The sequence below is a fragment of the Chionomys nivalis genome, chromosome 18, assembly GCF_950005125.1.
Source record: "Chionomys nivalis chromosome 18, mChiNiv1.1, whole genome shotgun sequence".
In the NCBI taxonomy this organism is placed as follows: domain Eukaryota; kingdom Metazoa; phylum Chordata; class Mammalia; order Rodentia; family Cricetidae; genus Chionomys; species Chionomys nivalis.
Genome location: NC_080103.1, coordinates 20,083,360 through 20,107,952, shown reverse-complemented (window position 1 = coordinate 20,107,952; position 24,593 = coordinate 20,083,360). Strand labels below are relative to the sequence as shown.

The 24,593-nt window shown below is 48.2% G+C and overlaps 2 protein-coding genes across 4 annotated transcripts in view; one reads left to right on the top strand and one right to left on the bottom strand.

The window, feature by feature from the left end:
- The window catches only part of Rap1a (RAP1A, member of RAS oncogene family), a 69,527-nt gene extending 66,552 nt beyond the window's left edge, over positions 1 to 2,975 (top strand). For both annotated transcript variants that reach the window (XM_057793641.1, XM_057793642.1), the window contains exon 8: positions 180 to 2,975. The gene's annotated coding sequence lies outside the window, so the exon portion shown is untranslated. The remainder of the gene's footprint in view (positions 1 to 179) is intronic.
- Positions 2,976 to 7,425: 4,450 nt separating this feature from the next.
- Positions 7,426 to 23,941, bottom strand: Inka2 (inka box actin regulator 2). 2 transcript variants are annotated; one of them, XM_057794029.1, is made up of 2 exons: positions 23,776 to 23,941; positions 7,426 to 12,737 (listed from the first exon to the last, which is right to left on the bottom strand). In XM_057794029.1, exons 1-2 carry the CDS (start codon positions 23,830 to 23,832, stop codon positions 11,895 to 11,897), a joined length of 900 nt encoding a protein of 299 aa, XP_057650012.1. In that variant the 5' UTR covers positions 23,833 to 23,941; the 3' UTR covers positions 7,426 to 11,894. The 2 variants fall into 2 exon arrangements, with proteins under 2 accessions (XP_057650012.1, XP_057650013.1); XM_057794030.1 differs by lacking the exon at positions 23,776 to 23,941 and adding an exon at positions 23,651 to 23,758.
- Between the last annotated feature and the right edge of the window lie 652 nt (positions 23,942 to 24,593).

Below are 24,593 nucleotides of genomic sequence, written 5' to 3'. Positions count from 1 at the left end.
TTGAACATGTTTAATGGGAAGGTAAAATAGCTCTTCTACTGAAGTAGCTTGGTATAATTTAGTTCCTTAGTAATGGTCAATAGATGTCATCCTTTGTGTGTTATTAGATATGTTTATTGACTGCCACCTTCTGACAGCGAGAGAACTCTATGTGTGTCTGTGTCTGTTCAATGTTGCAGATTACAGAAATGAAGAACTGTTGCCTAATTGGAAAGTGCCAGCATTCCAGACTTCAAAAACTAAATCTGAAGAGGCTTCTCCTGTTTTATATATTATGTGAAGAATTTAGATCTTATATTGGTTTGCACAAGTTCCCTGGAGAAAAAGTTGCTCTGTGTATATCTCCTGGAAATAAGACATAGTATTTCTCCTTTGCAATAGCAGTTATAACAGATGTGAAATAAGATACTTGACTCTAATGCAATTATACAGAAGAGCATGGATGCATTTCAAATGTTAGATGTTACTACTATAATCAAATGATTTCATATTGACCTTTTTATCATGACTCCTCCCTATCAAGCACTAAAAAGTTGAACCATCATACTTTATATCCGTAATGATATAGATTATGAAATATCCCCTCAAACTCATTGCAGCAGATAACTTTTTTGAGTCATTGACTTCATTTTATATTTAAAAATTATGAAATATCATCTGTCATATTCTAATTAAAATTGTTTGTGCATAATGCTTTGGAAAAATGGGTCTTTTATAGGAAAAAACTGGGATAACTGATTTCTATGGCTTTCAAAGCTAAAATATATAATATACTAAACCAACTCTAATATTGCTTCTTGTGTTTTACTGTCAGATTAAATTACAGCTTTTATGGATGATTAAATTTTAGTACATTTTCATTTGGTTTGTGTCTTTTCGTTATTGTTTATAGATTTGTCCTTTATTTTATAATGATCACATTGTTTAAAATGCAACAGTAGCTCCTTTCTGCCTGGATTCAGCAGAACCCTTGGCTTTAAACTACACTAATCGGTGATTTCTCTAGAAACAGACCTCGCACTTCCTGCTCTAGATATATTTATTCTACTATACAGTAAAATACACCAGGTGACATAGAATAGTTTTGTAAATTCTCTCTTGACCTTAAAGATTGTATCTTATTGAATAAAATATCCCACTGTATTATTTTTATATGTAAAAAGATAAGTTTAATACTGTATCAGGGTTTGACTTTGACTATTGCAAATCCTGCACAGCTTGTAATTTCATCCAGGGAACCCTTGCCATTGTTAATTTGTTGGTGTGAGTGAGTTCACCAATGAAGTATTATGTGAACATTTTCAAACTTGCTTTCTGATAGATCGAAGAACATGAAGGAACTGGTTGCAACTCAGAACACAAAAAGGGATGCGTGACTTGACTATATGATTAGTTAGCAGGAGTGATATGAAGAGAGCTACATCACAGTTTTAGCCAGCTGTATTTAGGTGCTTTTCTTTTCATTCTCACTTTCATTTTATAAAGGTGGGGCTTATGTAGGACATGGACCCAGGGTGATAACCGTTGTGTGTTCTCCATGGAGAAAGGGAAAGCAAATGGCTTGTTGGCCAGGTGCATACTGGAGAAGAAAGCAGATTGCAAGCTTAGGAAACCCTGTGCCTTGACCCCGAAAATCAAGGAGACCAGTCCTAGAAAGTCAATCTTTGCTCAGGGATCTAGATACGGTCTCATTGCAGCTAGTTGTGAAGAGGTGTTCATGCCTTGCTGAGATTGCCAGGTATGTGTCCAGCCCTTCAGTAAACTAAGTCAGCTTTCAAATGTAAGCTCTGACCAACCTGAAGAAATGTCAAAAAATACTGTTTGAACAATTGGAAATTGTATTCTTTTGATATTCTAATAAACTTAGCTACTTAACACTTCCCTTCTCTTGATGCAGTTATGCATGTCTGTGACTGAGGGGTAAAACCTTAAAATAAACTAAAATGCAAGTGGAAGGATAGGGCCAGTTTGTGCCAGTGAGAAAAACTGGACTCTTTGCTTGATTGTGTCTTTGTGTTTGTTTTTTAAATGGAGTCTTACCGTACTACCCATGCTGGCTTCCAAGTTCAGGTGATCCTCCTGCCTTAGCATCTCAAGTAACTAGGACTACAGATACATGTCACTGTGTGCGCAATTAGAGAGGCACACCATATTTTAAGGACCTTTGAAGTCATTATGTTTTGAAATACTTGTCACACATTTCTTTGGACTTAAAATCATGGACAGATAGACCCCACAAACCAGCACAATGTCTGTCCTATGTCAAATGGGATTCTGTAGGTATTTGTTGCATTAAATTGAAGTCTTAGCAGTAGCATGAATTGATTTTTTTTTTTAATCAGCTTCTTTTGTCACCTCTGACGGTTGCCACTTGGGTTAAAGGTAAATTCAAGAAAAATGCCCTTTTTCGGCAATCAGGTATTCAAGGCAGCACCAGTGGAGTCAGGAATGCAGTGTTATCTAAGGGAAATCTGTACTTGCTGAGCAAATCAGAAAGGTGCCCTGTTAAGAGAAAGAGTTGCCTTTTTATGGTGTGTTTTTGTGAACTCCTTGGTTCTGGAAGGGGTGCCCAAAGACAAGATACATTTTTGTAGCCAAGAAATCAAGAGTCTCTAGGTATTAATTTGAATATCATGACACATATCCATGAATGAATTCCATAGTAGTGTTTGTGGCTGTTTCAGATATAATAGCTTTAGGTGTGTAGAAAACATTCATTCATTTAAAGGAAGCTTGATGCTATAATTGGTTGTTTTTCTTTTCCCCCAGCTAGACCACAAGCAACTTTAATGACTTGATGCCTTCAATAAAGTTTTAGAATTAACAGTAAATATTAGAATATCATCTTACCCTCCACTAGGGGGAGCTTCAGTATCAGATGATGCTTTTCTCTACCAGCATTGTATCAAAAGTATTTCCTACAAAGAAATTCCTTACAAAGAGGCATGGAAGCTCTCCATCAAGAGAGAAAGGTACACAAAATGTGAGGGGAAGGGGTGGGGATACCATTAATTTAGTGAACAGTGGCCACTTGAGGTTTTTTTTTAATGTTTGGAAAAACAGTGGCTATTGGCATGTAACTACTGTCAGAAGCCACATTTTACTCCTCAATAGGACAGTTCCCTTCTTTGACATTGTAATGTACTTGGTAATGTTAATTACATAGAGAAAATGCTGTTTTGATATTCACTTCATTGAAACAAGTGATTTGGCGTCATTTCTCTCCTCATACGAATGGTAATAAAATAGTCTACATGTCTTAGGTCTGACCACTTTAAAGTAGCTTCCCTGTGTGCCCTCACAGGTCAACAAATACTTGCCAGTCATATGTTTGAGTTTTGGTCTAGGAAGTAAGGGGTAGAAAGAAAATTAATGAGTGTTATGTTTTCCTCCCTGACCATTACTCACAGGATGCTAGAAAACAAAATATGCTCTTATAAATTATGTGTTGAAACCAGCATATGAAGGAATCGTCTCATAATTGAAGGAGAAAAAATAGTTTTCAAAATATACTTTTATTTGAGTCTTGTGCTTATTTAAGGTGCTAAATATATAGTAATGTAGACCCACTGAGTCCACACCAAACATCAAAGGACGGGTTGGTCTGCATGTTCTTCTAGGGTCTGCAAAGAGCCTGTCTTGTGAGAAGCCAATGAATGTGAGCATTGAGAGGTCTTGATGACCCAGCTATTAGCTGCTTAGAATATAAACACAAATACTCTTGCAAATACAGGGCAGCTATTCGGTTCATCTTGGGTTTCTCTTCCTGCAGTTTCATCATGGATTCATTGACTGTGCAGTCCTTTTAACTCTCTCATGTTTAAATGTTCCTTTAAGAACAGCTAGAGGCTTTGAACTGGATGCCTACTTCTTTTGGGGGGAAGGCAACATGGATTCTGTTTTCCAGGCATTAACAGCCTTCGAAAGAAACTTAGAAGTTGCAAGTGCTTTGGGCTTGTTAAGAAGCAGACAAGTATAGTTCTAGGCCTAACTGCTAATTGCTTATGCAAGTGATTGGCTGTTCCCAGAAAGTAAAACTTTAATAAACCTCCCACTTTAAACTGCTGTGTGCTTCTTACTTTGAACTGTTGTTTTCAGTGATTTTCTTTAATCCTATCCATGTTCAAGTTCTCACACTGAAGTTGAAGGGCCTACAGAGCAGAACAGTGCATGAACTTTATGGGCCTAACAGTTCCTGTTGTTTGTGCTCTACACCAGCACTGCTCTGAATGCGTGGGATACAACAGTGAATCAAACACACCCACAGTCCTTCCCTTGTAGACTTTTAATCTTTAGAAAAGGGCAAAAGATTGTGTTGTGGAGATGAGCGAGCAGGTACCCCAAGTGTTTTCTGTGTGAACATAAGGGCTTGAGCTCAGCTCCCTGGCACTCGCACACCCGTGTAAAGGCGGGGCTTGCTAATTCTTGTGGTCCCAACACTAGCAAATGAAAAAAGATGGTCCTGGGACTGACTGGGACTGACTGGCCATCAAGTCCAGCCAAGAATGAGCTCCTGCCAAGCATAGAGACCCCACTTTAAAGTGAAGAGTGAGAGAGCAGACTCAACATTGACCTCTGGCTTTCACCGACATATGCAAGGCACTTGCGCATGTACACACATGGTGCACATACCTCACGTAAATAAATAAAACCGTTAAAACCCCTGCGTGTTTATTATGATGGATGCTGTAAAAAAAATTATATAGTACAAAGGACAACAAAAATGAGTGGGTGAGAGGTTTATTTGTCCCTGTGTTAGTTATGTGAGGAAACACTGAAAATGTGAGCCCATGCCAACTGCCTGGGAGAGAGACAGTCTTCACGGGGAAAGGGTAAGGACAAGTGCCTTACTCTGGCATATCCTGGGCATGCTGGAAGACTAACCAAGAGGTCCGTGTGGTGGGGGAGAACTGTAGAGATAATAGGATTGGCTGAGTTGAACATGGAAACCAGCAGTAGTCTGGGAAGGATTTTAGCAAAAGGCACAGCATAGAATCAATAGTGTGTCATCAAGAATACTGTTGGGGGCTGGAGAGATGGCTCAGCAGTTAAGAGCACCTGTTCCTGAAGAGGTTCCAGAACTCAAATGGTAGCTCACAGCTGTATAACTCTAGTTCCAGGGTACCAACCCCTTTTCTGGTTCCATGGGCACTGCATACATGTGGTGAACAAACATAATGCAGACAAAACACCCATACAAATCACATTTATCAGTTCTTTATGAGCCACCAGTTCCTGACACTGGCCCACAAGGATATTAGGATCATGAAAAGCTTTTGCTCTTATTTCCGTGTTACCTGACATGGTTGGTTCTTCTCACATTTGGTAACTACTAGCTCTGCTATGCCTTACTTGGTTCCCTCTCCGTCTTTACCATAGATGAGGCAGCAGCCCCTCTGACCCTCTAGGGTTGTGCTGTGTCACAGTTTTTAGTCCTGTCAGGTAAGTGCCAGCTCCCTCATTGTCAGGCCCTTCCCTGTGGGTGTGAAGTCTATAGGCCACCGTTATTAATGTAGCTCCTGGCCCAACTTGCCTAAGCATGACTGAGATTTTCCTCTCCAGTTCAATGGGCTGTAATTTGAAGCAAAGTCTGGAATAAGGGAGTGCTAGGCATTCAGCCTTCCCAGTTTGCACAGTAGGTCTCCTGTCCTTTGTGAACTGTAATGCTAACAGAAGCTTGGAGACACTGCTTGATCCCTGTACTCCCAGCAGGGTTCTAAAGCCTACACCAGAAGCATTGGCGTCTTTGGGCCCTTGGATCCACTGATGCAAAACTTAGCCATTTTCTGGAGTCTGAGTTTTCCTTGACAGATGCTTGGAACCTCGGCAGAGGGTCTGAACAGTTACTTCCCTCAGTTTGGCCTAGGGCTCTGTGATGATGAGCTAGGTCCTTAGTCCACTGGTGGGTGTGAGTTGACCATGGCTGTGGTCTGAGATGCCCAGGAAACTGATGATAGGGATGGGTTCTGCTGTGCTTGCCTAATTTAGAAGAAACTTTGTTGCTTTTTTTTTTTCAAGTGCTTGATTTCGGGGTTAGGGAGGAGGTGGCTCAGTAGTAGAGTGTGGATCTAGCATAAGCAAGGCTGGGGAGTCCATCCCCAGCACACACACAAACACACACCACCTTTCTAAGTTCCTGGTGTCCAGCCCTCCCCACAGCTTCCACACCAGAGCCTGCACACCTTTTGTGCCTGATGGGGAAACAATGCCTGGAGTGTGGCCAGAAGTGGAACTGGAATAGAGAAGGCGCTGAGCACCCAGCCTCAGTTTCCTTCCCTCCTACCCTGCCCGCCCCTTCCCTCCCTTGGTAGTTACAATAAGAGGAGGAGGATCTAGCAGACTTGGTGTCCCCATTAGAGCATAGCAATTTAGGAAAACATCCTGAGGTAGGAAGGTCTGGGACCAGATGTTGGTAAAAAGGATATCCATGGAGGTGACCCAGGTCAGAAAGGCTGGAGAAAAGAGGCCAGGCAAGAAAGGGAGAAAATGTGGGGGCTGGGACAAAGGCGGCGTCTTCAGTGGCAGCTGAGAGAGAAGTGGCTGTGATCATCTGAAAGACCTGAGCAGCCCAGTGACAGCATGACAGCAAAGATGGGCTGACACTCCACAGCCAGCCAGAATTAAAATAGAGTTTGTTTGAGAAGTCAAGCGGCGGACCAGGGATGGGACTGCACAACAGCTTGGGGGTGGGGCATCACTGAAGTTTCCTGCTCTGACAATAATTGGTCACGACTCCCCTTTTTCCTAGAGAATGAACTTTGAAGCTGTGAAAAATAGAATAGGATGGGGTGAGCTAAGAAAAGCTTGACCACTGGCTGTCCCTAAGCAGGATAAACTGGGGGGAGGGGGGGTGATGGAAATCATGCCCAGCAGCCCGGGCTCAGTACTGGGAGCAGAAATACTGAGTAGTCATTACCTTGGAGGTGCTCAGAGGTCTGGAGGAGAAGGAAAGCTCACAGAGAAGTTACTCAACAAGCTGAGTAAGTACTGGGGTTTAGGCCAAGGCACAGACAAGGCCTATGGGAGGGTTCCGTGGTGGCTTTCAAGTTGAGAAAAGTCTGGGCAGGAACTGGATTTGGGACGGCACAGTCAGACCTAGGCTTGGAGCACTAAAGGTAACCCATCTTCATGGTGGGTAAAGAGGGTAAAAAGTTCCAGAAATAAGGGCCAGCAAGCTAGGTGGGAGTCTACTTGAGCAAGGTTGGGCCTCTGACACTTGGGACAGGCAGACTGAGATGAAGTCACAAACAGCTCCTACATCCCATTGCTGTCCTTACAAATCCTGGACCGTACTTCGATGAGGACAGCTTCCACCATCTGAACCAGCCCAAACCACCCTGTCTGGCCAGAAGGCCAGAGAGGAGAAGGTGCAGTATTAGGGAGAGTTAAAACTAAGCAGAAGTGTAGAACACTGATTCCTGCTGTCCCTGGACAGGATAACGTTCAGTCAGGGATCCTGCTTGAGATGCAGAGGAAAAAAAACCTAGTAATTGCCAAGGTTTTCTGTGAGTGATTTGCCCCAGCTCTGGGCACACTGACCTGTGGCCTGTGACCAACACAGAGAGGCTTTCAGGGAGCACTGAGGGAGAGAGGACTCCAGCGGGGGACTGGAATGTAAGAATGAGGACATTGTCCCAGGGACAAAGATGATTCCTTGGTGATGGCTTGCATGGGTGTGCACTGGGCTTGGAGGAGGCAGATGGAAGGGATGTGCTGGGACTGATGGAAAAGGTCACGGGAAGGGCGAGGAGTAGGTCGTGTCAAATTCAGGCTTCATGGGGGAAACGATGATTCTTAGGGACGGCCCCCAGGGTGCCTAGAGAAAAGGGGTGGTGTGACCTAGCAGAGAAGGAACTCTGGCCACTAAGGAGAAACAGCTGGTCAGCAGAAATTGCCTCATTTATCTCCATCCCTGACCTGCAACTGAGGTCCCAGGTTGTCAGAGGGGGAGGATTGGGTGTATAAGACATTGGGTATGTCCCTAGGGCAGCTTCTTCTTACTATTATTATTATTTTGGTTTTTCGAGACAGGGTTTCTCTGTGGTTTTGGAGCCTGTCCTGGAACTAGCTCTTGTAGACCAGGCTGGTCTCGAACTCACAGAGATCCGCCTGCCTCTGCCTCCCAAGTGCTGGGATTAAAGGCGTGCGCCACCACCGCCCGGCCCTAGGGCAGCTTCTTAGGTAGTGGGGGATCCCAAGCACCTTCCTAGCCTGGCCCAGGATGCTGTCCTCCCCACTTAACAAAAAGTATGAGTGTAACATTTGGCAAAACAGCCCAGATGCGCAACATCTGTAGTGGACAGAACCACATCCACACACCTCTGATCCTTGCCACAATCCCGTGATAAAATGAGAGTCACTGTACTTCTTTAGTGGAACACCAGGGCTCGGAGAAAGCACTGTTTATTTTCAGCATTGTCCCTTGGGGTCTGTGATTGGGCAGGGAATGGGTGGCGAGTGCCACTTCTGTAGAAGTCGTGTGTTGGGAACAGTGGACTCCACCCCAGCCCTTTGTGCTTTGCACCTGACAGGGGTCCTGCTTCATCCCTGCTTCACATGAGGGCGGAGGAGCCTCCTGTAGGTCAGGAATCATGCTCAGGCTCACACCATGATAGGCCTGGGTCTGGATTCCTATCTCTTTGACTCCAGGTCAGGAATTCATAGAAACGTGTGGGGCTGGCAGAAACACCTAACTGCCCTGATTGGAGAGATCACCTGAAGTGAGCTGGACACTTCTCCAGAGAAGCTGCAGATAGGCTGCAGCTCCCCCAAACAGGCTGTACTCTTGATTTTACCCTGCAGAGAACGTTGGGGTGACTTGAGAAAGACAGGACCCTCTTCTATGGAGCCTCTAGGGAATGGGTGAGTCAAGTGTCTGTTCCTCAAGGATCAGTTTGGGTTAGAGATCACCCTGAGGGCAGGCTGCAGAAGCGCCCAGAGGAGAGAAGAAAGAGCTTTCGGCTCTGCAGCCTGCAAAGAGGAAGGAAAGAGATCCTGCAGGTTCTACCAGCCATGCCTAGCAGTGGAGGGATCTCCCAGTGGGTGCTGTGACTGGAGAATATCTATAGACTGACCACAGAGAGGCAGGTGGAGCAAGCCCTGAGAATATGCCTAGCCCAACCAGAAGCCCTCAGTACCTGCCAAGAAATTAGGCCAGATGTGGGGCAGGCCTCCATGCCGAGGAGGATATTAAGTGAGCTTCCAGATCATTTGTGTGTCCTAATTAACCATAAAATGAGCCCAAGAGGCAGAATTAAGCTGTTAGTTTCTCTGCCTGTGTTTTCACTGTCTTCTCCACATACACATTGCCCCACGCTCTGCATCATTAAGGCCCGAGGCATCACTAGTCACCCTTGACTCCACTTCAGCGGAGCAGTCTCTATCACTGCCTCAGCAGGAGCCAAGAATGCGGACAAAAAACTCAAAATTATATGAGGTTGGGTTTCCAAAAGCTTTCGCCAGCAAAGAGTAACAGTCGTTGGGACGTTGCATCAGCCCCTTTGAGACCCAGGCAAAATTCCTCCAATAGATACTCCTCAAATAGATAATGGACAGGACAGTTGTCAATCACGGAGAGATGTGAATAATCTCATTGGACAAATGTTGTTATTCTTGAGCTGGCTGGGGAGCAGATACAGACAGTTTGCCAGGTAGCAGGAACACAAGATTGAAAGTCAATTGCAAACTGTTTCCATCCCAGCTTTGTACCGGGTGACCTTGAAGGAGTTAACTTCGCTGAGCCTCTGTTCAGGTAAAATGAACAACCATTTCCTGGGCATGACAAAAAGGAAATAAGAGAAATAACGGCAAAGGTGCCCGGCACCTGTGGATTATCCTGGAAGCCAAAATGACTTCCTAATTGTTTTGTTTGGGTCCCTCGACTCTTTTCTGGCCAGGCTCACAATGCCCGGGCAGGAGAGGAGACTGCCGTGTTAGTGGATTTAGACGATGTTAACTATCCACGAAACAAATGAGTTGCACGTTGATGGTGAAGAGGCAAATTGGGCTCCCATACCATCATAGTCCATGATTTGAATGATTTCTTGAGTGTTTCACCCTACAGGAATTGGCGTAAGTTTTTCACACATTCCTTCTTTACACACATTGCTGCAGCTACCAAAGACAGCCACCGTTAAAGAAATTCAGAGGAGGCAGGATGGACGAGGACCTACTTGGCCAGAAAGAGTGAGCCCAGCTGATCTCCTGGCCAAGGTAGATCGGCCGGTGCCCAGGGATCCAAACTGGGAGCTGCTTTCCTTTGCGAGCAGCCTGATCTGGGCAGCTTGTGTGCCATGACTCTTTGACCCATTGATTTATCAGAAAAATAATCCCAGGTCATTCTAGGTCTGAAAGAGATGAGCACATTGCCTGGCAAAAAGTGACAGATCAAATATAAAAATAAAAGCCTTTCCCCACTTAAAAAAAAAATGACCCTCTGTCATTTGACTGTGTGGGAACTTGCAGGTGACCCACCCCATAGCTGCTGTTACCTCCCCACACCCAGTTCTAGCCTGAGCTCCCCCTTCCTCCACTAAGTCCCTCGGGCCCGGCTGCAGGCAGAAGAGCTTCTCTTGTTATTTTTCTTCTCCAATTTGCTCTTAATGCTCTGGGGGCAGCAGGCGGCCTGCCTCTAATTGCAGTTGTCACACCCCATCAAGCTGAGCTGGGTCTGCGGGAGGGAAGGAGGGAGGGAGGAGCTGAGCCGCCCTCCAGGGTGGCTGGGCTTGAACAGGGACCTACTTTGTTCTCTCTTGGCCAAGGGGGGGGAGGGCCAACATGGCACCTCTATGGACCAAGGTGGCCCCAGGCTTGCTTGCTGGCTCACTACACAGTGTGCCTGGCATCAACGCCACCCTAAGGGTACCCCGTTGATTTCCAGGGTGATGAGGGTACCCTGTTGATTTCCAGGGTGATGAGGGTAGATGAGGTCGGGATTCGTTCTATTCTCTGGGTGTCTGTGAGATGTGAACTAGAATTTTTTTTTTAACATGAGTGTTGTTTCTGGGCTCACCCCAACCATCTACTCACTGCCCTGCAGGAGCATTAAGGCCAGCAACAGGGATCAGGATGGGTCTCCCTACAGGGCCAGGCAGTGTGTGACTCCAGAGTCCAGTAATAACCCTGAGCTTGCGCTGACCTTTTTGGCCCCCTACTAGCCGTGAGTGTGTTCTTGGACACCTCCGGAGACTGCTGCTTCATCTGGAAAGTGGGCATGCCTACTTGGATGCATGGGACAGCACCTGGGTGAAGGCACACTGCTCCCCATCTGCACTTTAGAGATGCAAGAGCATCTCAGGCTTCCTCACCACACCCGCACACATGCGCACGCGCACACACACACACACACACCACATGTCCTTTGCCCCAGCACCCAGCTATGGGTTGAAATCTTGGTACTAAGAAGGAAGGACTGTGTGTAGGGCTTTCCCTCTCTCTGGTGCTCCAGTAGCAGTGCCTTGTCAGGGAAGAAGATTGTCAAAATGGTTGGGGACTCCCGAGACAAGTCTTTTCTTGGGAATTCCTCTGGGAAACCAGAGGGCTCAAAGGACCTTTCCACATAGACTGTTCAACTGAGGTCTTGGGAAGGCAATAGAGGAATGCATGCTTGGCTTGGACTCCTCCCCTGCCTCTCCCAACTACAGCCACATCCAACCTAAAAAGAATACCACACACACACACACACACACACACACACACACACACACCTTACCTCAGCCTGCCCGGTGACAGCCTCTCCTCACTGTTCTGGTGAGGCCTGACTAAGAACTCTGCTTTCCTTTCTTTCTGAGGATGGGAACTTGCATCTGGCCTGAAGACCATGCAATCTGCCCTCCCTCTCCTCCCAGGGCCCAGTTATGAGACCGCCTTTTAGATTCAGCAAGCGTCTCTCGAATTCAGACCCAGACAGCTGTGTTAATGTCAAAGCCCCCACGGGAGGGTTCTAAGGCCTTGGGGCTGCTTGTGGCAGGGGTTTCAATGTGTCTGGACTCTCCCGTGCTTGAGAATGGGAACCGCCCGGAGCCCTTGGAAAGGCTCCTCTTCTTGACTTTCTGCGAGCGCCCTGCTCGTGCTTCTGAGACCATGGGAGTCATCCAGCCTGGTTTCTCCTTGAGCAGCCTGTCTCTGTCAGGCCGCACGCTGCGCAAGAACTTCCTAAAAATGTTAGCTGTGAGGGCAAACTTGCGACCCAGCTCCCGGGACTGGCTTTTTTCTCCTTTGGGCTCACTGGGTTCCCCAGTCTCACTCTTCTCCCCGCCCTTTTCCAGTTCTGGTAAGTCTAGCCAGTTGCCCACCAGGTCTGCAAAAACATTGTCCCCTAATACCAGAGGCTGCCGATTTCTGCCCCGTGACATCAACGTAGAGGTCCAGTCATCTGGTTCCACCCACTCCAGCCCCCGTTGGGTACCGCTTTCGTGCTCAGGCAGCTGTGTCTTGGGAAGGACCACAAGATCCTCCCCACAGACAGTCCTTTGGTGTGGAAACTTGGGGCTGCTGTCAAAAGAAGGCTGGCTGGAGGAAGGACAGGCCACAGATCTGGTAGGACTTTCCCTACCCTGCCAGCGAGGGCACTCGGGCTGTTTCTGTGAGCTCTCGGAGCAGCTGAAGGCCGGCGCGGCTCCAGAAATCTCCAGCTGTTCCAACGCTGTTTGCACCTGGAGAAGCTTCAGTTCTTGCAGCGCGCCCATCATGCAGTTCATCTGATCCTGTAAGCCATCCCCCACCTCTTTCATGGACATCTGCAAGGAGAGAAAACACGGGGCCAGTGAACGCTAGGGCTTCAGGGAGGGTTACCCCTCAGCCTTGAGCCTCAACCTGCTGTAGGGCAGACCTGTGTCGTGAGAGCAGGAATCTGAACACTGCTACGGCTGGTTAAGAGAAACAGCATTAGCCGGGCAGTGAACTAACCAAGACAGGCACTGTCCTAAAAACTGCTCCGATGTTCTGCCACTTGCTAAATCCACATTACACTAAAATTATCATTAAGTTGAAAATGCATTTCAATACACTTAGGCCATCAAATATCACAGCTTGGTCTACGTCAAAGTGCTCAGAACCTATACTATCCTACAGATGGAAAACCTATCGAATACAAACCTGAATGAAGTATTGACTTCATTACTGCACTGAACACACACACACACACACACGAGAGAGAGAGAGAGAGAGAGAGAGAGAGAGAGAGAGCATTTGGCCATGGTAGCTCATACTTGTATTCCCAGCACTAGCTTTGAATTACAGCATGTAGGAGTCAGGGATATGTAGTAAATTCCAGACAAAACTGAGCTATAGAGTGAGACTCTGTCTCAATCAATCAATCAATCAATCAATCAAACAAACCCACAGAAGTCGTAGACTGGCATTTTATGTGTTTGGTTGGTTAGTTGCCTGATGTGTGTGTGTGTTTGCGTGTAGACATATACATAAAGATGCATATGTGTACGTATATATCAGCTTATATTAATAAATTACTCTATGTAATCCTTCCACCTGCTCTTTGAGATTGTCTGAGGATTTACAAAGTGGTAGTAGTGAAGCCAGAAAGATGGCTCAGAGTTTAAGGGCACTTGCTGCTCTTCCAGAACACCCAGGTTCAATTCCCAACACCCACGTGGCAGTTCACAACCACAGGAAACTCCAGTTCCAGGGGGCTCTGATGCCCTCTTCTGGCTTCCTTGGGCACTACACGCATGTAAGGTATAGACGAAACATTCGAGCAAAATACCCATGCACATCAAATAATAATTCTTTAAAAAAATTATAATAGCCACTCTTGTCCTATGTTGTTGTTTCTTGGTGGATAATGGTGGCAATGAGCACCTAAGAACATTTACTATGTACTGGGAATCATTCAATAAACTCTGGAGGGCTGCTCTTCTCACTTCAGTAAATGAGTAAGCTAGGGCAGGACGGAAGCAAGGGACCAAAAGCCATGCAGCTCTTAGAGCCAGGACTCAAGTTAGCAACTATTGCCTGCAGATGGCTGGGCAACCGGGCCAGACTTGAAGGCTACTCTGTCCTCTATAGAGCAGTAGGAAAGGGTAAGGGGAATAAGAGAGAAAGCATAAGCCTGGGGGCTTCTTCTGACTGTTCTTCACATATGACTGGTTGGGAGAGAGATGCCAGAGAACTCCTTTGTGCCAGAAGCCCCTGGCCAGCCCTGCCCCGCCCCCTCCCCAAGCACCTGTTCCCTCATGCTTGGATCTAGCATTCTTCCTGCCTTCTTCGCCTTGCTGGCTCTGTCCTAGCCATGCCAGAAGCAGGGATTCTGGGGCCAGTTCCTTCAGCCCCATGTCCTAGGTACCATCTGGAAGGGGCTGAGGGGCTAACTGACTTGGGTGAGGGCCCTGCTTGAAGCCTGGGGAGGAAAGACTGCCCTGATAACATTCACAAAGTTCCTAGCCCCTGTGCCCAAGCTGCCTTGGGCCTGCCAGCTCCCTCCCCACATCCTGATCAAGTTACTCACAGCGAGCCTCTGTTCGGGAACCATCTGTTTTTAAGCCCCCCCCCCACCCGCCCCAGAGACCCATGGGATCATCTTACCTCCCAGGCTTGTCTTAATGCCCAGAGCTAAGGCCAAGGGGTGGGGGCGGGGAACTAAAATCGTGGTGGACACAGAGGCACTGGAGAGTGGGTTGTCAACTATCCTTCTGTGGCTTCTGGGTCAACCTCCTGCCATCCCTAGCCTGGTGGGGAGAGATCTGCCCAAGCTCCCTTGAACCAGCAGCAATAAAGGTCAGTGGAGGACTGTCAGCCCCTGAGGGCCAGGAGGCCTTTGCTGGGCTGCAGAGATTGCCCTTGCTTTGTGCACTTTCCTGAGACAGGGCAAGAAACGGCACAGCCCAACAGCCCTGGGATTGGCTGGGGCACATATGTGCCATTTGAGTGGCAGGAGTGGTGGCGCGGTGGCCGCAGGAGACACATGTCCCTGTCCTTGGTGGCCCTTGTCCTGACCCCTTCCTTTCAGAGATGCTCAGCTGCTATTGGTATAGCTCTGAATGGAACTGAAGATTCTGGGACGCAAACCCACTCAGCCCCTTCCTGACAAATTGCTTTACCCTCCAGTTGCCCTCTTCGCCCCCACTGTCTGAGCTACTCTCCGGTCACCTGGAACATCTATTCAGTCACTCTGTCCCGCCCCCAGGCCACCAGTACCCGGCCACTCCTCTAGACGCCCATCTACATCCCATCACTGCACTCAGAGGCTTTCTATTACTGAAACTCAATTATTATGAGTATCCAAACTATTGTGACCTCTAGTCAAGAGCCACAATGGAGCCGGGGGGTGGTGGCGCACGCCTTTAATCCCAGCACTCGGGAGGCAGAGGCAGGCGGTTCTGTGAGTTCAAGGCCAGCCTGGTCTACAAGAGCTAGTTCCAGGACAGGCTCCGAAGCTACAGAGAAACCCTGTCTTGAAAAACAAAACAAAACAAAACAAAACAAAAACAAAAACAAACAAAAGACCCATGATGGAAATTTTCACTCCAGGAATTTGAAGCCACATCCCATAGATGTTCCCACTATGTTACTGTTAGGGCTTCCTCTCAGATCCTTAAGGTATGTATCCCCAAAGTCCTACTTCTGTACAGGGCCCATGTCTTCCATGGTTTAAATGCTCAGTTGCTCGTGAAATATTTATGGAGTATCTACTGAGTAAAAGTAGAGCCTGAGATCTGCATGTCACTTTACCCCAGAACCTACCTGCTACTTTGCATGACACTCACAAACCATGCATGGAAACTACTGGCTCCTCTCCCCATATCATCCCTCTGAACTGTTTGCTACCTGAAGTCTCTTGCTAGGCAGGGCAAGAGAGAGCCAGGGCCATTTCTTTCTCGAGGTTTTGATTTACCAAGCAACAAGGAGTCTAAGCTGGCAGGCTTTCTTCCAGAAGGAGGAATACAGTCAGGCCAGAGGTAGTGGGAGGAATGAAATGACCCCATTCAGTCTTCCAGTGTGGAAAAATCCATAAGAAATAATGCTGACATTTTGTAGGTTTCCAGCGCAATTGAATGTGGGTGGGAATGTATAAATTCAGGGTTGTCTGTAAGACAGAGGCTCTTTTTTTTAAAGAAGACAAGAACTGAAATTGTGTCCTTGTTGAAAATTTTCTGTATTAGTTCAGAACTTGGGGTCTAGAAACTAAAGGAATAGGGTTCAAATCCCTGGTCTGCTGTTAGTAGCTGTATTTTAAATTTTCTGTGAGGTCTTGTTGTGTTTGTTGATTTGTTCTGTTTTCTTAGACGGAGTCTTGCTATGCAGCCCATCCCTGCTTCAAACTCAAAATTCTCCTCCCTCAGCTCCCAAGTATTGACATTCTAGGGATGAGTTATCACACCCAGCTCAATTTCTCATCCACTGGAGGTGATCTTGAAAATCCTATTCTCTGGCTCCCAAGTGCTGAGACTATAGGTTTGTCTTCTATGCCCAGTTGTATGCAGTACAGGGAATCAAATCCAGGGCTTTGTCATAGGCAGGAACTCTAACAACTGAAGTTCATTGTCAGCTCTACAGCTCCATTCTTTAAAATAGGAGTAAGAGTCCCTGCCTCAATAGCCACTGTGCAGATTTGATGAGGTAATGGTTTTATCTACAGGGCAGAAAGAAAGCACCAAGTGCAAACTGGCTGTTAAGACTTCCAATGTGTCTTCAAAATATTTCTTCCTTGGTGAATCTTCACACGTCGTGGCAGGATTCCATGCATCATGTTTGGTCTGACCTAGGAGAGCTCCTCTTTTGTCCAGCTCCTTATTCTCCAACCCAACCTTACTCAGGCAGAGGAAGGGAGGAAGGGGAATCCCCGGCTTCCTCCTGACCTCTCACACTGACTTCCAGGAGCCCAGTCTCAGGCAGAGGACAGAATGAGAACAGAAGGAAGCTATGGGAAGCTGGGAGGGCCAGGGGCAGTGGAAACAGGAGCATCCTCCGAGCCATGACTCTGAGGGGAGCCAAAAGGACAGCCTTTCCCACCAACCCCAAGGGGATGATGTCATCCATGGAGAAAGAGCCAGAGATTGCTCTCTGTACTCAGAGCGTGGGACCATCTGGGATCCCAGGGCTTCTCTTGTCTTAGGACCAAAGTGGGAGGAAGGGGAGCAGTGTGCAGTGGGAGCAAAGGAGTAGGGTTAGTTTAGACAGCCAGAAATAAATAACTCTGAGTACCAGTCTTCATGCTGGAGCATCTTAGTATTTCAGAGCCATTCCTCCTGCAAGGATCAAGTCTCGCCCTCCTTGATCTTGGGGTCAACTGGAGACATACTAAGATCTGATTGGTTCTCATCTGAGTAGAAATGACCCGACCTCACCCCCAGCTATATACCATCAAATACAAAGTCCTGAAGCGTACCCCAGTGAAATGGTTTTGATAAAGGCTCGAAAGGTCTCCTCACCCCATCTTTGGCTTCTTGTCATCCCCAGTCCATCACTTACCGCTAGCCTTGCCTAGGATTCAGACTTTTATCTTATACATTTTCTGCATATCAGATTTTAGTCTTTCTAGCTGCCATCTACTCTGGCCTTCCTGGTGTGGTCAAGAGTCCCACGCTAAAGTTTGGGGACCCTAATGGGGTCCTAACTGGTAAGCTTGGCACTTGTCATTAGGCAGATTCACCCAGTTCTTTAGGTTGTGAACTTGTGCAATGTCAACCCTCCGGTGTAAGAAGTGTACGCTTTTTTTTTTTTTTTTTTTTTGCATTACTGAGCTCCACTATTGTTCTGGATGGCTGGCTGACGGGGGAAGAGACCCCACTTGATAGAATAGGAAGCTAGAGATCCCCCCAGATCCTCTTTTCTAGAGCCACTGTTACTCAAACATTCTTTTCCAGGCCTTCACTCTCTTCACTGTATCTTCATATGATTTACATTCCTATTTATTGTTTATTCTAACTTCTGTGTTTATAAAGGAATTTACATGAAAAGTATAGCACAAGCCATCAACAGATGGGAGCTGTAAGTATGTAGGCACCACGATTCCTGTTCGAAGGCTGTTTGGTGGGAGAACTGGGAGCCCAAGGCGGCCCCCCGTGGGCCTCCTCGCCATCATGGACTACTTAGCTTCCTGGAGTGCTATGAGCAGCCAGGCCAGCCAATAGGAGGTGGAAGAAAGAGCTCCCATCAGAAGAGGAGGAAGAGCAGGAAACCATGGCCTGAGGGCCTCTAACCCCAGTCCTGTTCCTTCTCACTAAGGGTTCCTAAGAGAAAAAAACAACTGCCAGCCATTGGGCCGCAGGTTCCACCATCTTGAGTCACGGAGCACGAAGGAGTTTGGGGTCTGCAGTCTATGGACAGACCCTCCCATCAGCACTGGCTGGGCCGTTTGGGGTGGGGGTGGAGAGGAGGCCGAAGGAGATGCCAACATCCTCGGCTCCCTTCCCAAGTCCTGCCTTGGGCCCCTAACTGATCCTGCAGCTGCGCCCTCTTTCCGTCCATCTCACGCCCTCTCGGAGCTCAGCCGGAATCCTTTGACACAGGCTCGGCTTTGCCCATGGACTTGGCAGTGTGCCCTGCCTCTCTTCCCCACCCCATTACTCACAGAATCCCTACACAGTTCCTTTCAACCCCTGGGGAAGCTAGAAGAAGGCTCTGGGCCGGAAATGGGAAAAGCCCCACTTTGCCAAGCCACCCATTCTCCAGCTCAGTGAATAGGGACCTTCTTGACTCTTGGCTAGAATTTTCAACAGGAAGGTGACACGGAAACCCTGCCAAGAGCTGCGGGAGGGAAGGGTGAGAAATGATGAGCCTACTTTCCCAAGTGAACCGCCTCTCAGGGGTCACGTGGTCAGGGGAGAGGCAGATAGGGGGAGAGGCCCAATTCTGCCTATTCTGGAAGGCTGGTCTCTCAGCCTCAGTCAGCCGTCCTCTCTCTCCCAGCTTTAGCCCCTCTCACCTGCAGTCACCTAAGGATCCTGAAGAAGTTCCCTGCTTCTCTCCTTCCTGGTTCACAGCACCTTATTCTCTTGCCTGGCCTCTTCTAATTCTTATTCCTTCCTCATTTGCTCCCTCCCCTCTCACATGACTTCCTAGGTCTCAGGAAATACTCCTGACCATGCTCCTCTCCAGTGCACAGAGGAAAACGTCAATCCTTAACAAGACACTCAAGGCCTCCATTTTAGTTTGTCACCACTATCTCCCTGCGTATAGCCTATGGTCCAGTCTATGGTCTTCAAATATCCACACGACTTTGGCGTCTGCGTCATCTGCCGATATTTCATTATGTGCCTGGAATGCTGCTTACCCCTGTGCGTGTCCCTGTCGCTCCCTCAAGGCCCTTCATATGTGCTGTCTCTCCACAATAGGACGTTTGCATCTCATGTTGCTTCTCCTTGCTCAGAGCACTGAACCCATGCTCTTATAGAACATATAATCCCCATTTCTATACATCCTTGTACATCCCACTGAGCAGGCAGGAACAGCGGCTCTGTAGTCGTCTGTCTAGGTCTGAATCCAACCCTCATTGCTTATCATCTCTATGACCTTGGCCTCGGACCTAACCTTCTCTGGCCTCTGTTTTCTTGTTTTAGAAATGAAAATAAATCTGGGTATAGTGGCTCCCACCTGAGATTCAGCCAGACTAGCTAAGTTTAGGTGGTGAGACCCTGTCTAAAAATAGTCTGCATGTACTTGCACGCGCACATATACACACACACACATACACACGCACAGAGAGAGAGAGAGAGAATGAGAGTGAAAGAGAAGACAATAGTAAAACTACAACTTATTAAGTTTCTTTAACAGTTGGACAGTGTCATGCATTTCGCTATATCAGTACCTAAAATTGAACATAGGATGTCCCATGTGCTAGGCAAGTGTTCTATACTGAGTCATGACACCAACCCTGGCATTTTAACATCAACATCAATATATGTTATCTTTTGCTATTAAACTATAATTATACTTTCCCTAAAGACAAAATCTGGATCTCTTTTGATTTGTATCCACAGTACTGGTGTCTCGTTGGTGCCTTGAACCAGTTTGAACTCAGCAAACCTGTCTGACCCTTCAGACGAGGCCGACATCCAGTTTATCCCAGACTGGGTCTGGTGGCATGTCCTGTCCTTGGAAGGCTAAGAGCAGGATACACTCAAGTCTAGGGCCAGATTTTCCTTATATTGTCACTTAATCTTCACAGTCACTATATGAAGTAGGATTTGGGGGGAGGGGGAGAAGGAGGTATTTTTAACAACCCATTCTAATGATGGGAAAAGCAACTAGTGTGCCAGAGCCAGACAGGGCCAAGCTTTGGGTTCAAGTTGACCTGACCCTGAATCATGTGTCCCAGCTGATCCCAGACCAGCTGACCCAGAAGCTTTCTATCTTCCCCTGGGGAGAAAAAGGGGGTGGGCTTTACACACAGAGAACGAGATGTTTCTGCAGAAGCTTTTCTTTGTTCTAAAGAAATTTGCTGTTTTGCTCAAGACTCGAGTGCTCCATGGTAACTTTCCCACGCCCTTCCTTCTCTTTAGTTTGTCTTTAGGCCCTATTCCTTAGTCCTGTGCTAGGACATCCAGAACTTAGAGCCACTAGTGACTACAGAGCTGCCTTCTGGGAATGAATGCAGGCTCCCTGAATGGACTTTCTCCAGTCTCTGAAAGAGAAGCCCCTTGGTTGCTTCCCCAGGGCTTAGCTAGGACCAGCCTTTCATGGTGTCCTCCCCAAACATCTCCATCCTCTAGGAAGCCTCCCCAGTCTGGCTGGACTTCAGGAGTTCTGATCACTCAAATTTTATGCATTTGGTTTGTTCAGAATTGATCTGAACTCACAAGAAAGTGTGCTGGGAGTGTCCTATGTCTGCTCCCCTTGTGTGTCTGTGTCTGCACACTCATTGGAACCCTACAAGAGAGCTGTGTGTAAGGAACAGCTGGTCTCAAGGCCTATGTTCAGGCAGGCCCCGCTTTGGCAGCTGGAGGGGAAGGGAAGTGCTGGACATTGTAGCCCCCACCCCCCCATTAAGAAGTGTGTCAGCTGCTGCTGCTTTTTCAGCCACGTTTCGTTCCTGAAACTCGACCCTCCTCCCCTTCCAGGCAGGGAGAAAGGGCCAATATTCTAGCTATCAACTTAATTGCGCCAGGGTCTCTGAACTCTCTGCCTCCTACATTTTTACAATGCAAGCTTTTTGCTTCAGGAAATTTGAAGCTTTGGCTATGCCGTATTTCAGGAACAACTTTTCGTGGCTGTGTTTTCGGTGCCAAGGAAGGAACTGGATAAAAATGGGGAACACAGAACACCCTGGACCAAGACAATTTCACAACCTGCTAAGGTTGCCTTCTGCAACAGCTATATCCCACCAGTGTCTACAGGATGTTCCTGAAGGGAATTTAACAAAACAAGCAAATGTAGATCTTAATCTGAATTACATGAGGCATTCCTGGGCCAGAACCTGGAAATATACAGTCCTTTTGGATAGGACAGGGGATCCCGCCTGGAGTGAAACAGCCACAGGGCAAAAGTCCCCACTCACAATATAAACTGCCTGTAGGTGATGCTTACTCCAATACAGCCCTAGGGTTTAAAGGAGCCCAAAGTTCCATGCCCCCAACACAGCCATGAAATTCAATCCCTACAGTCCCTGGGGGAAGACAGCTCAGGGTGGGCCCAGGCTAGCACTTTGCTTTCCTCTTTGCTCCAATTGCTCAGTACCCGGGCACAGAGATTCTGACTTGCTACTTAAACCCTGAGGGGAGGTGTCTGGGAGGGAACGAGACTCCAAAAGCTCTGCCTATCGCTTGCTAGGACTCTTCTTCAGTAAGCTGGCACTAAGGAGGGAGCAGAGTACCATGGGGATGAAGAACTCCCCCATCTGAGTGTCATTCTGGGCCCAGGGCCAGGCAGTTGGCTTCCTCTCCAAGACAGTCAAAGGCTGGAGATGCTCAGACAAAAGGCCAAATGAAAACCGATGGGGAGCAGGGTGACTTTAGCCTTTCTCTTTCCTTCTCCCAGGCACAGGGGCTCAAGGCCTTGGTGGAGGGTTTGCAGATCAAAATCTGGGAGCTCAGCTCCGTGCAGATTTCTTCCTTCCTTCTACTTCCTTCCTTCCTTTCTTTTTAAAATTCTTTTGACATCCACAGACTGTCTTCCTCCCCTCACCACCTCCCACCTAGAGTGATGTAAAAAAAAAATGCAAATCAGTGAAGATTTAGAAAATTCATTCCCATGCCAGGAACACCCACAAACCCTCTCTATAGATGTTCATGTAGGTGGCGTGGTCCCAGGTTCCTGGCACAAAGAGGATCCTATTAGATTCTTTTCTCAACACGGGCTTTGATCGTCAGCCATTGTCCATAATGATCTTGGTCTTTCTTTCTGGCCACATGAAGTGGGAACATGAACACAGGATATTTATGGGCCAGGGCCACCATCCTGAACTAGCGTGACCAGCATGTGAAAAAGGATAAGGTACATGGTACAGGTTCCGAAGAGCATCACTGGACACTCTGGCTCTCACCAAAGAAATAGTTCCGGGGAGGCAGTGACTTTCTCATCTGAGGGTCATCACAGAAAGGGTTCCGGAGGGAGAACTAAGGGAGTGAACAGCAACCTGAGAAGACAGACGCATGGACTGGGACAGACAGGACTGACTAGTGCCAGGGCATCTTGGTCAGGGAGCATCAAACACCTGCTACTTCAGCCCCTTTTCCCCACCCTTCTACCACCAAAGCCTGCCCCTAAGACACTGCCAGGCAGGCAGAGTGGGGTCTCTACAGACACAAATGGGAAGGGTCTCCTAGGATCCTAAGAGGCCTGAGCTGGGAGCTCTCTGGATTCAGGTCTGCTGTTGGATACCTAGTGACCTGGCTCTGAAACGAAGTAAGAAGAGGGTAACAAAATGAGACAGGGGAGCCCACAGCTGTGAGAGACAAAATGAAAAAGACCTGGAGAGCTGGAGTGAGAGGAGGGGGCAAAGAGAGGTTAGATGAAGAAGGGAAGTCCAGAGATGAGATACGATGCCTGAATCCTGGCGGTAAAGGAACACTAAAGGTGAGGGTGGTGGGGGAGCGTGAGAGAAGGCGCGCGTGCATGAAATCATACTCAACCTGACCTCCCCAACACAGCCTTAGCAGTCATTTCTCCCTCTTCGGTGATTCACTCCCCCTCCCCTGGGTAGCATACTCAACTCACTCTCAGCACCCCGGGGCCCGGCACACTCCCCAAGCCCAGACCTGACATCTGGCTGGGCTTCCACAACTCCCGCTCGCGATCTGCCAGGCAGCGCCCCTCCTCCCCCGTCATTACAGCTGCCACCCCCCTCCCTGCTGGCAGACAAGCCCGGGCAGACAGCAGGCCAAGCCTGCCCCCGCAGCCGCGCCAGCTCTGCCAAGCCCTGGAGAGCTGGGGGCCCCGGGCGGTGCCAGCTCCCCACGAGCGAGCGAGCAGTCCAGCCTGACCTCCTGCCCAGGACAAGGATCTGTCCGCGCGCTGCAAGAGTCCAGCACCAGGGCCCGCTGCATGCCTGTCGCTCCTGCAACTCTGGGCACTTGAGCCTTGCTTCATATGTGTGCCTGTCCTCTCTGGGTGTGTCCCTCTTTTCTTCTTCGGTTGTTCTGTCATATTTCAGCCTGGCTAGCTGCCCTCACTCCCTGTTACTTGTTCATATCTCATCAGAAATCTTTGCCAAAGTTTCTTGCCTCTGAGCGACGGCCTTATAGCGTCTACCTACCAGTTGGCATCTTCTCTCCTCTCCTCTCCGCGCCTCTCTGGTGCATGGAGCGTGGGGCCGAAGCCAGGTACCTAGGTCTGGGTGGAGCAGCCCTCCCTGTCCCCCAGCTCCTGCTCCGTTCTTACCAGCTCCTGTTTGAGGCGACGCAGATAGCAATCCATGTCCCTGCTCCCCTTCCTCATTCGCCCATTTGCTGGGCTCGGGCTCACGAGAAAGTGAGTTCTCAGTGCGCTCCTCGTCCCTGGCCGCACAGAGCCAAGCCTCTGCTCCAGCGTGGGGACTTAGAGCGACGTCCCCAGCCGCTGCCGCTCGCGGTTCGGGTTGGGGGTGGAGGAAAAGTGCAGCAGCCAATGAGAAATCAGAAGGGGTGTCTTCGACCAATGAGAAGAGATGCCTGAGGGGCGCGGGCTGGGCGACCTGAGTAGGTCTGTTGCCGGCCTTGCCGTGGCCAGCAGCAACTACTGGGGACCCAAGGAGGTTGGGTTCTGGGCTCTGTCAGGAGGTGGAACCTCAGACTGTCAACGCCCCCCAGTGAAGTCTTAATCTATTAGAAAGGAAGAACGGAGTTTTAGGGGTGAGAACTCGGTATCTGGCTCGGGGAGAAGGGTCCCAGTGTTTAATCTTAATTGAACTCGGTTTCTAGAAGAAACAGTTCCCCTTTGCTGCCCCTCTGAAGTCCCTCAGAAACCTTTTCTTTCTCAAGAGAGCCTTGGAAGCGCGGCGCCACTTCATCTCCTCCCCACTCTCTTTGCCGGCAGAAGGAAGTGTCTGGGTGTCAGCTCATGTGGGGGTCTTCTGTGCCCACCGCAAGGTGATAGACCTGGAGATACTGAATAAGAGAGACAAAGTCTCAGCCTTCCAGAACTTTTATCGTGGGAAGAGAAGGAAGTATGAAACAAATAAATGCAAGGGTCATCATTTCAGAAAGTGAGTTTTAATGGAA